The 13854-nt window shown below is 44.0% G+C and overlaps 1 protein-coding gene across 1 annotated transcript in view; it reads left to right on the top strand.

Moving 5' to 3' along the window:
* Positions 1-13854, top strand: part of LOC126263586 (probable cytochrome P450 6d5) — a 158429-nt gene that overhangs the window by 121654 nt on the left and 22921 nt on the right. Inside the window, exon 5 of the mRNA XM_049960679.1 lies at positions 6846-7075. Within this exon, the coding sequence (XP_049816636.1) occupies positions 6846-7075 (230 nt within the window). The remainder of the gene's footprint in view (positions 1-6845; positions 7076-13854) is intronic.

Below are 13854 nucleotides of genomic sequence, written 5' to 3'. Positions count from 1 at the left end.
GAGCTTATACACTACTTAAATTATCCTAAGGACAAACACACACACTCATGCCCGAGGGAGGACTCGAACGTCCGCCGGGATCAGCAGCACAGTCCGTGACTGCAGCGCAAAAGACCGCTCGGGTAATCCCGCGCTAGCAGCCATCACCAAGGGAGTTTTTATCGTCTGCTCTATCATACTTTCTGAACTGTTTGCGCTGGTTGAGTCCATCTGCTGTAACTTCAGCGTCAAGATATAGATTTAGTCAGCATCACCAGTGATCTCGAATGGGAACTGCTGGCAACGGGAGTCAATATTGACGATACTTTGAGCCGGTTTTTCTTGGAAGTCAAGTAAATTAGCTTCAACCAATAGAGTTGAAATCAAGCAACCGCCAATTTCTACTCACCAGCTACGTCGTGCAAATCGGGATACCGGGGATGGTGTTGAGGGTCACTACTAAGTGTCTATGCTCCCCTCTGGATGCCTTCATTAGTTCGCTAGAGCATCGGTTCTTGACACATTGTGAATTTTAAAACAGGTTTGTCTTCTACCACTAAAAGCTGAAGAGATAGGTGTCGTTGATGGAGTTACGAAACTACATTCATTTTATGCTTCAGATCAGTTACTCGCCGATTTAACAAAGACAAGGACTTAGTTGATGAATCTCCTTCATCAATGTTTAAGTCGACTGGAACAGTTGCCCCAAAACGCACTGGGAGCTTTGTCTATCTGCGACCATCGGATCTGTCCTAATGCGTTTCGGTTTCTGCACCTTTCGATAACTCTACCGGTGACAACGGCCACGAATGAGTGCAGTTTCTCCGCCCTTTAGAGAAGACGTACTTAAGGAGGGCAACTAGCGAGGCACGTCTGAAAGGGCTCGCCATGGCCACAGTTCATCGAGGAGAAAGGATTGATGTCCAAAATGTGATAAGTAATATGGCAAATCAAAAGAGACTGCAGTCATACTTCTGTACTTTAAACTTATAGTAAATGGTTTAATCATTTCTTTATTTATGTGTATCAAAGTACCACACAAAAGCAGATTTTATGTACTTCAAAGTAAATTAACACGGGCCTAGGCTGTAAAAACAGGCAATTTATAGAATAGGTACATAAAATTCTCTTAGCAACTGGATTATGTTTTATTAAAATTATTCAAACTCTATAACGTTATAAAAGTGATTTCACGATGGCATTCATAACCTCAATAAATCGTTTTGTAATGTCATTAAAGTTCTAATTATTATTATTATTATTATATAAACCAGAGACACAGTTTATTTTTATAATTTTGAACATTAAATTGGTATGTATCAATGAAATAAATTTTTAGTTTGAGCTATTTTAAATGATAGTCATATCCCACCCCCCTCCAAAAATTGTAAATACATCACTGGGTCAAACAATACAGTAACTGCACATTAGCTGACTGAACGGTTATAGTGTGGTCGAGAGTCTCGATTTCGTATCTTTTGCTCAGTGACCCAATGAGGCGTTTGAAGGACGGTGTGTGGACTGTGTACTTCAGACCATAGGTGGTTTGGTGATATTTTGTGCCTTTTTTTTCGTACCGTGATTTGGGTACACACATTCAGGTTACCTTGAACATGTGGACACTCCCGTCTTCCGAGATGACAACAGTCGTTTTCACAGGATTGGGCGCGAACGTTTCTGGTTTGACGAACACTGATACCCCTACTGCACGTCGACAGGGCCACTAAATCATCCGGTCTTAAGCCAATAGAGAATGCCGTTGATTGTGTGGGACAGTAAGTAAAACGTAGCAATTAACATCCCCGGTATTTGGTGGCTCTACAGGATATTATCATCAACTCGTAGGGAAGCTGGATATTGTATGCCTGAAAAAAGCTGTGCGCTCTCTTCTTCGTCAAACCGATTCCTTCATCAAGGCTAGAGGCGACGTTCTGTCCTATTAACGTGACGCCTGAATGAGAAATCTTTTATTTAATGTGCTTGTATGGTAGGAAATTAAAAAAAAAACTTTCAGCAACTGACATGAAGGCTCACGATACCGCAAATATACAGGGTGGTCCATCGATCATGACCGGGCCACATATCTCACGAAGTAAGCGTCAAACGAAAAAACTACAAAGAACGAAACTTGCCTAGCTTGAAGGGGGAAACCAGATGGCGCTATGCTTGGCCCGCTAGATGGCGCTGCCATAGGTCAAACGGATATCAACTGCATTTTTTAAGAAATAGGAACCCCCATTTTTTTATTACATATTCGTGTAGTACGTAAAGAAATATGAATGTTTTAGTTGGACCACTTTTTTCGCTTTGTGACAGATGGCGCTGCATTAGTCACAAACGTATAAGTTCGTGGTATCACGTAACATTCCGTCAGTGCGGACGATATTTGCTCCGTGATACATTACCCGTGCTAAAATGGACCGTTCACCAAACGAGAAACGAGAAATGCTGTGAGTTTTGGAACAACATAAGTTAAGACATTACACGCCTACCTTTGTGCCGAGGATGTGCTTTTTATAAGATATTGACTTTACTTTTCCTCAGTTCCTCACTTAATGAACTTAATATACCACTGTTTCAGATTACTCTTACGTCTGCACTACATCTTAATGAGGTGACAGTGTGTAAACTCCGCTGTGTTTTGGCACAAGAAGCGAATTTTAATACGGCAACAAGAGAAATGCAGCTTTCACTCAAAATTCGGCATTGACGCCTCTATGAAAGTTACAAACTGTTAACGACCAAGGAGAAAATACGAGGGACGTTTCATAAATAATGCGCAGGTTGGTATTACTGAGGATTGTTTGAAGCAACAACAATGTAAATTACGTCAGATGTAGTTGCGAACTTGAAATAGAAGCACGTGCTTTTGTTTTTTTGCTTTACACTCTGACATAAAATTGGAAGAGGTAGAAATGGACCCTACAGGGCCCTGAGGTGCCTGAAGACCAGAAAACAAGATAGAAACTTTCCGCGGCAAAAACCCAACAGCAATACACAGTTCCCAACATCAGTATTCCGTATTCTGACAAATTATTTGAAGAGGAGAAAATTTTGTGCAAGATGCATTGCACACTATTGGACTGCTGAAGAGAAGCAGAAACGCCTGGACATTGCAACCTTGCTCAGGCATCGATTCGACCGTGAAATTCAAGGATTCTTGTGAGGTATTATCGCTACTGACGAAATGTGGACTATAGACTTTGACCGGAGTTGAAATCACAGTTCAACGAGTGGAGAGTTTCAGATTGTCCACGTCCAAAAAGTTTCGATGCATAAATCAAAGCTTAAGCAAATGATGACTTTTGCTTATGAGCACCAAAGAATCATCATGACAGATAGAATCCCATTTGGAACAATGTCACAGCAGTGTATTAATGCAAATCTATGCACAACCTACGTAGAAAAAGGCACAAACCCCAACCTTAGTTGCTCAAGGCTGAGCCACTTATCCTCCACGACAGTGGTCGCATTCATATCGGCAATGTTGTAAGCCAAAAACACCGCGAATAGCGATGGGAAGTGTTGACACATCCTTCCTACAGTCCAGATGTGAGACCACCAGCCTTCGACTTATTCCCGAAGTTGAAAAAACCTATGTGTGGACGCTGTTATCTTTCTCTGAAAGAGCTTTGTACCACTGTTACCCGAGCTATTCGACAGATGCGTAGAAGTGGTGTCTTGGATGAATAACAGAGCTTCCGCGATGTTGGGATTCAGTCATAGAGAAGCAGGGAGACTATATGGAAGGGCTTTAAAGAGATCTTTCTTTCTTTCTTTCGCTTACGCCATAGTCCTGCAGCAATTGCAGGGTCGGCGTGGTTACAACGGATTTATCAATGTTAGTGTTAGGGATGGCGGATGCCCTTCCTGCCGCCACCCCGTACCCCGCAGGACGGAATCAGTGTAGCCCAACTGTCTGCGTCGAGCGGAAATCGTGAAATAGTACGGACGTGTTTCAAATGTCTGCGACGCGTGTAACTGAGGCGGAACGTGGGGACCAGCCCGGTATTCACCTAGCGGGATGTGGAAAAGCGCCTAGAAACCACATCCAGGCTGGCCGGCACACCGGCCCTCGTCGATAATCCGCCGGGCGGATTCTATCCGGGGCCGGCGCGCCTGCCCGAGCCCAGCAAGCAGCGCGTTAGTGCTCTCGGCTACCCTGGCGGGTCGAGGGCTTTAAAGAGATATTGAAGAAAAAAATACACGTGTAAGTAATCAAAAACTAGCGTGTATCATTATGAAATGTCCGTCGCAAATCGCTGTTTTTGTTGGATTTTGAGCGGAATTCCTTTTCGATATTTTTAAATATTAACCAGAGGAAGGTGACAAAGGGTCTTTTTGAGTAATCGCCAAGCAAGTGTGGGCATGGAGGGTCTTCCCTTAACATCTACAAAAACTTACTTTACTTTACTTTTTCGTGTCTGGAGACTACAATTTCTACATCTACATCTACATTTATACTCCGCAAGCCACCAAACGGTGTGTGGCGGAGGACACTTTACGTGCCACTGTCATTACCTCCCTTTCCTGTTCCAGTCGCGTATGGTTCACGGGAAGAACGACTGTCTGAAAGCCTCCGTGCGCGCTCTAATCTCTCTAATTTTACATTCGTGATCTCCTCGGGAGGTATAAGTAGGGGGAAGCAATATATTCGATACCTCATCCAGAAACGCACCCTCTCGAAACCTGGCAAGCAAGCTACACCGCGATGCAGAGCGCCTCTCTTGCAGAGTCTGCCACTTGAGTTTGTTAAACATCTCCGTAACGCTATCACGGTTACCAAATAACCCTGTGACGAAACGCGCCGCTCTTCTTTCGATCTTCTCTATCTCCTCCGTCAACCCGATCTGGTACGGATCCCACACTGATGAGCAATACTCAAGTATAGGTCGAACGAGTGTTTTGTAAGCCACCTCCTTTGTTGATGGACTACATTTTCTAAGGACTCTCCCAATAAATCTCAACCTGGTACCCGCTATACCAACAATTAATTTTATATGATCATTCCACTTCAAATCGTTCCGCACGCATACTCCCAGATATTTTACGGAAGTAACTGCTACCAGTGTTTGTTCTGCTATCATATAATCATACAATAAAGGATCCTTCTTTCTATGTATTCGCAATACATTACATTTGTCTATGTTAAGGGTCAGTTGCCACTCCCTGCACCAAGTGCCTATCCGCTGCAGATCTTCCTGTATTTCGCTACAATTTTCTAATGCTGCAACTTCTCTGTATACTACAGCATCATCCGCGAAAAGCCACATGGAACTTCCAACACTATCTACTAGGTCATTTATATATATTGTGAAAAGCAATGGTCCCATAACACTCCCCTGTGGCACGCCAGAGGTTACTTTGTTTGCCCAGTATTGGGCAATGTCCAATGCTTCTTCTTTAGCCAGCCATAGACCGTCGAGGGTTCATCTGTGGGGGCAGGCACGGCATTGTAGGAGAGGTTCCATGTCCTGTCGAGTGCCGCAGTCGCATTTGTCGTCATTTTCGTCCAACAAACCCCATTTGATCAAATTAGATTTCACAGGAGCCACCCTAGTTCTGGTGCGGTTAAGCATTCTCCAGGTTTTCCAATCACCAGAAACGCCGTTTGGTGGGTCCTGTCTTAGCGGATATTAGATGGGGGGTTTCATCTAAGGCGCAACTTAGGAAACGGCGTCTGGATTTGAGTCTGCTGGGGCCACACTCTAGGCCAAATATTGAGTGACGGGCATCAGAGGTTTGTTTTAGCTTCTCGGTATGTTCATGGGCTTTCCTACGTGAGTCAGGGTTTGTGAAACCTGCGGGCCTGTGAAGATTTTCTATGGGGGTTGGTTTCATGCAGCCTGTCACTATCCTGCATGTTTCATTCAGGCTAACATCTACCTTTTTTGCGTGGGCGGATCTGCACCATACTGGGCAGGCATATTCGGCAGTTGAGAAGCACAAACCTTGGGCTGAAGTTCTGACGACGGTCGGTTTGGCACCCCATTAGCTATTGGACAGCTTTCTTATTAGGGAATTTCGTGCTTCTACTTATTCGCAATGATATTTGTATGTCAATGTTCTGTCCAGCACGACGCCAGGGTAGGTGGTAGTATCTGTGTGTTCTAGTAATGTCCCATCCCAGGTAACATTGAGCCTGTACTTTGCCTGCCTCGAGTTCGGATGGAATGCACTCACTTGAGTTTTGGAGGGATGGGGTTTTAGAGAATTCTTTTTGTAGTAGGTTGACATTGTAGAATGGGCGGTTTCTAGTTTCTCCTCGATGCCTCCAAACCTGTTGCCTTGAACTGTTACTGCCAGGTCGTCTGCATATACAAAAGTTTTGGTTTTGTCTGGAGTTGGTTGGTCATTTGCACGCTCCCTTGAGCGAGCCTATTTTTCTGATTCCGGCATCGACTCTTTTTCCCCTCAAGCATTACGAAGAACTGTCTATTTTGGAGCAGGGATTCGATTATCTTGACTAGGTGGTAGTCTTTCAGGGTCTCGTAGGTTTTATTAGTGTCCGGTGATCTACTGTATCATAGGCGGAACTTAGGTCGACTATCTACAAAAAATGTGGGTGTATGCTTCAGTTTAGAACGGCACTTCCCCTGCAGCACTCGGCATTTCCCCTACAGCGCCTGTCCACAACCCCCACTACTACCCCTCCCCACTCATGTCCTGCCGACTGCGCATCTACCGGCCACATAATTCTGCTCGCAGTCTGCTTTCGGGACTTCTTGGGAGTAGAAGAATTTTGTTACTGTTATAGGTGTTCCCTAAATATGTCAGTATTGGAGCATGTAGCCTTGGAACTGTAAGTAGTAATGGAGCAGGTGGGGAGCCGCTAAGTGGTAACCGTGCGTTGACCGTGCCGGCAGGGAGGAGGTGCGCGCGTGGTCGCGTCGCCGGCTGCGGCCATCGCTGTGGCACTTCCTGCCCACGGCGCTGTCCTTCATGGCACCCCGCGTGGCGGGGCTGCTGCCTAAGGGCCCGGTGCCGCCGCCCGACTTCCTGCACATCGTCCGGAGGGTGGCCGAAGCCAACGCCGAGGTGGGCGACTGTGCGCCGCGGCGCGACATCGCCACACACCTCCAGAAGCTGCGGGATGGTGAGTCAATCCTCAAACCGTCGAATGTCTCTTCATAATGTAGTGAGGTGATGAAAGTCGTGGGATAAAGATACGCACATATGCAGATGGTGACAGTGTTACATGTTGTTGTTGTCGTCTTCAGTCCTGACACTGGTTTCATGCAGCTCTCCATGCTACTCTATTCTGTGCAAGCCTCTTCATCTCCCAGTACCTACTGCAACCTACATCCTTCTAAATCTGCTTAGTGTATTCATCTCTTGGTCTCCCTCTACGATTTTTACCCTCCACGTTGCACTCCAGTACTAAATTGGTGATCCCTTGATGCCCCAGAACATGTCCTACCAACCGATCCCTTCTTCTAGTCAAGTTGTGCCACAAACTCCTCTTCTCCCCAATTCTATTCAATACCTCCTCATTATTTATGTGATCTACCCATCTAATATTCAGCATTATTCTGTAGCACCACATTTCGAAAGCTTCTATTCTCTTCTTGTCTAAACTATTTATCGTCCATGTTTCACTTCCATACATGGCTACACTCCATACAAATACTTTCAGAAACGACTTCCTGACACTTAAATCTATACTCTATGTTAACAAATTTCTCTTCTTCAGAAACGCTTTCCTTGCCATTGCCAGTCTACATTTTATATCCTCTCTACTAGGACTATCATCAGTTATTTTGCTCCCCAAATAGCAAACTCCTTTACTACTTTAAGTGTCTCATTTCCTAATCTAATTCCCTCAGCATCACCCGACTTAATTCGACTACATTCCATTATCCTCGTTTTGCTTTTGTTGATGTTCATCTTATACCCTCCTTTCAAGACACTGTCCATTCCGTTCAACTGCTCTTCCAAGTCCTTTGCTGTCTCTGACAGAATTACAATGTCAACGGCGAACCTCAAAGTTTTTATTTCTTCTCCATTGCTTTTAATACCTACAGGCTACAACCCTGTCTCACTCCCTTCCGAACCACTGCTTCCCTTTCATGTCCCTCGACTCTTATAACTGCCATCTTCTTTCTGTACAAATTGTAAATAGCCTATCGCTCCCTATATTCTACTCCTGTCACCTTCAGAATTCGAAAGAGAGTATTCCAGTCAACATTGTCAAAAGCTTTCTCTGAGTCTACAAATGCTAGAAACGTAGGTTGGCCTTTCCTTAATCTTTCTTCTAAGATAAGTCGTAGGGTCAGTATTGCCTGACGTGTTCTAACATTTCTACGGAATCCAAACTGATCTTCCCCGAGGTCGGCTTCTACCAGTTTTTCCATTCGTCTGTAAAGAATTAGTGTTTTGCAGCTGTGACTTATTATACTGAAAGTTCGGTAATTTTCAGATCTGTCAACACCTGCTTTCTTTGGCATTGGAATTATTATATTCTTCTTCAAGTCTGTCACATACACGAGATATAAAAGAGCAGTGCGTTGGCGGAGCTATTTGTTCTCGGGCGATTCCTGTGAAAACGTTTTCGACGTGATTATTGCCACACGACAGCATTTAACAGAATTTGAACGTGGAATGGTAGTTGAAGCTAGACACTCGGCACATTCCATTTCGGAAATCGTTAGGAAATTCATTATTCCGAGGTCCACAGCTCGAAGAATGTGCCAAGAATACCAAATTCCAGGCATTACCTCTCACCATGGACAACACAGTGGTCGATGGCCTTCACTTAACGACCGAGAGCAGCATAGAGTTGTCAGTGCTAACAGACAAGCAATAACGCCTGAAATATTCACAGAAATCAGTGTGGGACATACGACAAGCGTACCTGGAAAGCGCGGCGAATTTCGGGATTATTGCAGCAGGTGAGCGACGCTAGCGCCTTTTCCAACAGCATGACATCGCCTGCAGCACCTGCCGTGGGTTCGTGACCATATCTGTGGAACCCTGTATGATTGGAAAACCAAGGCCTGGTGATGGTAGGGTTCAAGTGTGGCATAGATCCAAGAAAACCATGGATCCAGGTTGTTGGTTGGTTGGTTGGTTTGTTGATTTGGGGGGGGGGGGACCAAACAGCGAGGTCATCGGTCCCACCGGATTAGGATGGTTCCTTTCAAAGGAACCATTTGGCCTTTGCCAAAGCTATTTAGGGAAATCACAGAAAACCTAAATCAGGATGACAGGATGCGGCTTTGAACCGTCGTCCTCCCCAATGCGAGTCCAGTGTGCTAACCACTGCATCACCTTGCTCGGTGGTTCCAAGTTGTCAACAAGGTATTGTGCAATCTGGTGATTGCTCCATATGGTGGCGGCTGTGTTATATGGAGTGGGTTGGCTCCTGTGGTCCAGATGAACCGATTGTTGATGAAACGGTTATGTTCGGCAGTCTGGAGACCATTTGCAGCCATTCGTTGACCTCATGTTCACAAACAACGATGTCGAGTCAGTTCTGTATGTTTGCTTTGAAGAACATTCTGGACGACTGGACTGGATGATCTGGCCAACCAGACTGCCCGACTTGAATCCCATCGAACGTTTATAAGACGTAATAGAGAGGTTAGTTCGTCCACAAAATCTTGCGCCGACAGCACTTCCGCGAATCTGGACAGCCATGGAGACAGTATGGCTCAGTATTTCTGCAGGAGAATTCCAACGACTTCAGTCCATGTCACGTCGAATTGCTGGACTACGCTGGGAAAAAGTAGGCCCGACATGCAGTTAGGAGGTATCCCATGAGTTTTCTCACCTCAGTATAGTCTGCCGTCATCTCGCTGTGCTTCTTAATCGTAAACCGCCCTTAGACGTGGCATAAAAGCTGATGTGGATGTGGAGCTGTTTTGTGACGTCAGCTGCTGTTATTTCACACTGAACAGACATTGCTGCGCATGAAACACGAAGTACGTTCTCCGTTATTACGGGAAAGTGCAATCAAACGTTTAACCAATAAGAAGCGAGACCGTTCTCTTCTTCACAAGCAGAACGTTTGTGATACCATAATGGATTTTGTGGTATCAGTTTAAGTTGAAGCTCCACTTTTGGTGGATTTTATGTTGCGGATAGCAAGAAAAAACACTCAGCACTCCATAACCATTCATATTTTCATAAAAATTCTAAAAAAATATAAAGAATGATGAGGTGATTCCAAAAGGCACATAGCTGAATGAATGTGCTTTATTCGCAACTACCAGTTCCCGTCAGTACAGAACGCATCTTGAGTTTTATCTGCCAAGAATACAAAAAAACCACTGTGTCAATTTTTTTGAAGTGGTAGAAATACAGAATCATAGATAGTGTAGGTCCCCCCCCCCCCCCCTTTGAACCATGGACCTTGCCGATGGTGGGGAGGTTTGCGTGCCTCAACAATACGGATAGCCGTACCGTAGGTACAACCACAACGGAGGGGTAATTGTTGAGAGGCCAGACAAACGTGTGGTTACTGAAGAGGGGCAGCAGCCTTTTCAGTAGTTGCAGGGGCAACAGTCTGGATGATTGACTGATCTGGCCCTGCAACACTAACCAAGACAGCCTTGCTGTTGTGGTACTACGAACGGCTGAAAGCAAGGGGAAACTACAGCCGTAATTTTTCCTGAGGGCATGCAGCTTTAATGTATGATTAAATGATGATGGCGTCCTCTTGGGTAAAATATTCCGGAGATAAAATAGTCCCCCATTCGGATCTCCGGGCGGGGACTACTCAAGAGGACTTCGTTATCAGGAGAAAGAAAACTGGCGTTCTACGGATCGGAGCGTGGAATGTTAGATCCCTTAATCGGGCAGGTAGGTTAGAAAATTTAAAAAGGGAAATGGATAGGTTAAAGTTAGATATAGTGGGAATTAGTGAAGTTCGGTGGCAGGAGGAACAAGACTTTTGGTCAGGTGAATACAGGGTTATAAATACAAAATCAAATGTGGGTAATGCAGGAGTAGGTTTATTAATGAATAAAAAAATAGGAGTGCGGGTAAGCTACTACAAACAGCATAGTGAACGCATTATTGTGGCCAAGATAGACACGAAGCCCACGCCTACTACAGTAGTACAAGCTTATATGCCAACTAGCTCTGCAGATGATGAAGAAATTGATGAAATGTATGATGAGATAAAAGAAATTATACAGGTAGTGAAGGGAGATGAAATTTTGATAGTCATGGGTGACTGGAATTCGACAGTAGGAAAAGGAAGTAAGGTAACGTAGTAGGTGAATATGGATTGGGGCTAAGAAAAGAGGAAGCCACCTGGTAGAATTTTGCGCAGAGCATAACTTAATCATAGCTAACACTTGTTTCAAGAATCATTAAAGAAGGTTGTATACATGGAAGAACCCTGGAGATACTAAAAGGTTTCAGATAGATTATATAATGATAAAACAGAGATTTAGGAAAAAGATTTTAAAATGTAAGACATTTCCAGGGGCAGATGACTCTGACCACAATCTATTGGTTATGAACTGTAGATTAAAACTGAAGAAACTGTAAAAAGGTGGGCATTTAAGGAGATGGGACCTGCATAAACTGAAAGAACCAGAGGTTGTACAGAGTTTGAGGGAGAGCATAAGGGAACAATTGACAGGAATGGGGAAAAAAATACAGTAGAAGAAGAATGGGTAGCTTTGAGGAATTTAATAGTGAAGGCAGCAGACGATCGATTAGGTAAAAAGGCGAGGGCTAGTAGAAATTCTTGGGTAACAGAAGAGATACTGAATTTAATTGATGAAAGGAGAAAATATAAAAATGCAGTAAGTGAAGCAGGCAAAAAGGAATACAAACGTCTCAAAAATGACATCTACAGAAAGTGCAAAATGGCTAAGCAGGGATGGCTAGAGGACAAATGTAAAGATGTAGAGGCTTATCTCATGAGAGGTAAGATAGATACTGCCTACAGGAAAATTAAAGAGATCTTTGGAGAAAAGAGAACCACTTGCATGAATATCAAGAGCTCAGATGGAAACCCAGTTCTAAGCAAAGAAGGGAAAGCAGAAAGGTGGAAGGAGTATATAGAGGGTCTATACAGCGGCGATGTTCTTGAGGACACTATTACGGAAATGGAAGAGGAGGTAGATGAAGATGAAATAGGAGATGTGATACTGCATGAAGAGTTTGACAGAGCACTGAAAGGCCTAAGTCGAAACAATGCGCCGGGAGTAGACAAGATTCCATTAGAACTACTGTTAGCCTTCGGAGAGCCAGTCCTGACAAAACTCTACCATCTGGTGAGCAAGATGTACGAGACAGGCGAAATTCCCTCAGACTTCAAGAAGAATATAATAATTGCGATCCCAAAGAAAGCAGGTGTTGACAGATGTGAAAATTACCGAACTATCAGTTTAATAAGCCACAGCTGCAAAATACTAACGCGAATTCTTTACAGACGGATGGAAAAACTGGTAGAAGCCGACCTCGGGGAAGATCAGTTTTGATTCCGTAGAAATGTTGGAACACGTGTGGCAATACTGACCCTACGACTTATCTTAGAAGAAAGATTAAGGAAAGGCAAACCTACGTTTCTAGCATTTGTAGACTCAGAGAAAGCTTTTGACAATGTTGACTGGAATATTCTCTTTCGAATTCTGAAGATGACAGGGGTAAAATACAGGGAGCGAAAGGCTATTAACAATTTGTACAGAAAGCAGATGGCAGTTATAAGAGTCGAGGGACATGAAAGGGAAGCAGTGGTTGGGAAGGGAGTGAGACAGGGTTGTAGCCTCTCCCCGTTGCTATTCAATCTGTATATTGAGCCAGCAGTAAATGAAACGAAAGCAAAGTTCGGAGTAGGTATTAAAATCAATGGAGAAGAAATAAAAACTTTGAGGTTCGCCGTTGACATTGTAATTCTGTCAGAGACAGCAAAGGAGTTGGAAGAGCAGTTGAACGGAATGGACAGTGTCTTGAAAGGAGGATATAAGATGAACATCAACAAAGGCAAAACGATGATAATGGAATGTAGTCGAATTAAGTCGGGTGATGTTGAGGGAATTAGATTAGGAAATGAGACACTTAAAGTAGTTAAGGAGTTTTGCTATTTGGGGAGCAAAATAACTGATGACGGTCGAAGTAGAGAGGATATAAAATGTAGACTGGCAATGGCAAGGAAAGCGTTTCTGAAGAAGAGAAATTTGTTAACATCGAGTATAGATTTAAGTGTCAGGAAGTCGTTTCTGAAAGTATTTGTATGGAGTGTAGCCATGTGTGGAAGTGAAACATGGACGATAAATTGTTTAGACAACAAGAGAATAGAAGCTTTCGAAATGTGGTGGTACAGAAGAATGCTGAAGATTAGATGGGTAGATCACATAAATAATGAGGAGGTATTGAATAGAATTGGGGAGAAGATGAGTTTGTGGCACAACTTGACTAGAAGAAGGGATCGGTTGGTAGGACATGTTCTGGGGCATCAAGGGATCACCAATTTAGTACTGGAGGGCAGCGTGGAGGGTAAAAATCGTAGAGGGAGATCAAGAGATGAATACACTAAGCAGATTCAGAGTACAGTACAGTAGGTACTGGGAGATGAAGAGGCTTGGACAGGATATAGTAGCATGGAGAGCTGCATCAAACCAGTGTCAGGACTGAAGAGCACAACAACAACACCAGGTAGTGTAGGTATTCAACAAATGTCACTTGAATCAGTATGGTTCTACCGCTCTCAAGTAATATAAAGAGAAGTAACATGTGCCGACACATTCCGTGACCTTGGAGATTTTCTCCTCAAATTGGTCCTACGGAGCTAGACGTTTTAAAATAAATAAAGAAAACATTACTCCAAAAGTCACTTGCAAATGGATAGCACCACTAGTTGGCTGATCGAGATGTTGGCTTCCATATAACGACGTCACGCGCTGTCTACATTATTCT

This window comes from Schistocerca nitens, chromosome 6 (assembly GCF_023898315.1).
Source record: "Schistocerca nitens isolate TAMUIC-IGC-003100 chromosome 6, iqSchNite1.1, whole genome shotgun sequence".
Taxonomy (NCBI): domain Eukaryota; kingdom Metazoa; phylum Arthropoda; class Insecta; order Orthoptera; family Acrididae; genus Schistocerca; species Schistocerca nitens.
Note: the sequence above shows the minus strand (reverse complement) of the source record. Positions and strands in the feature narration are given on the sequence as shown.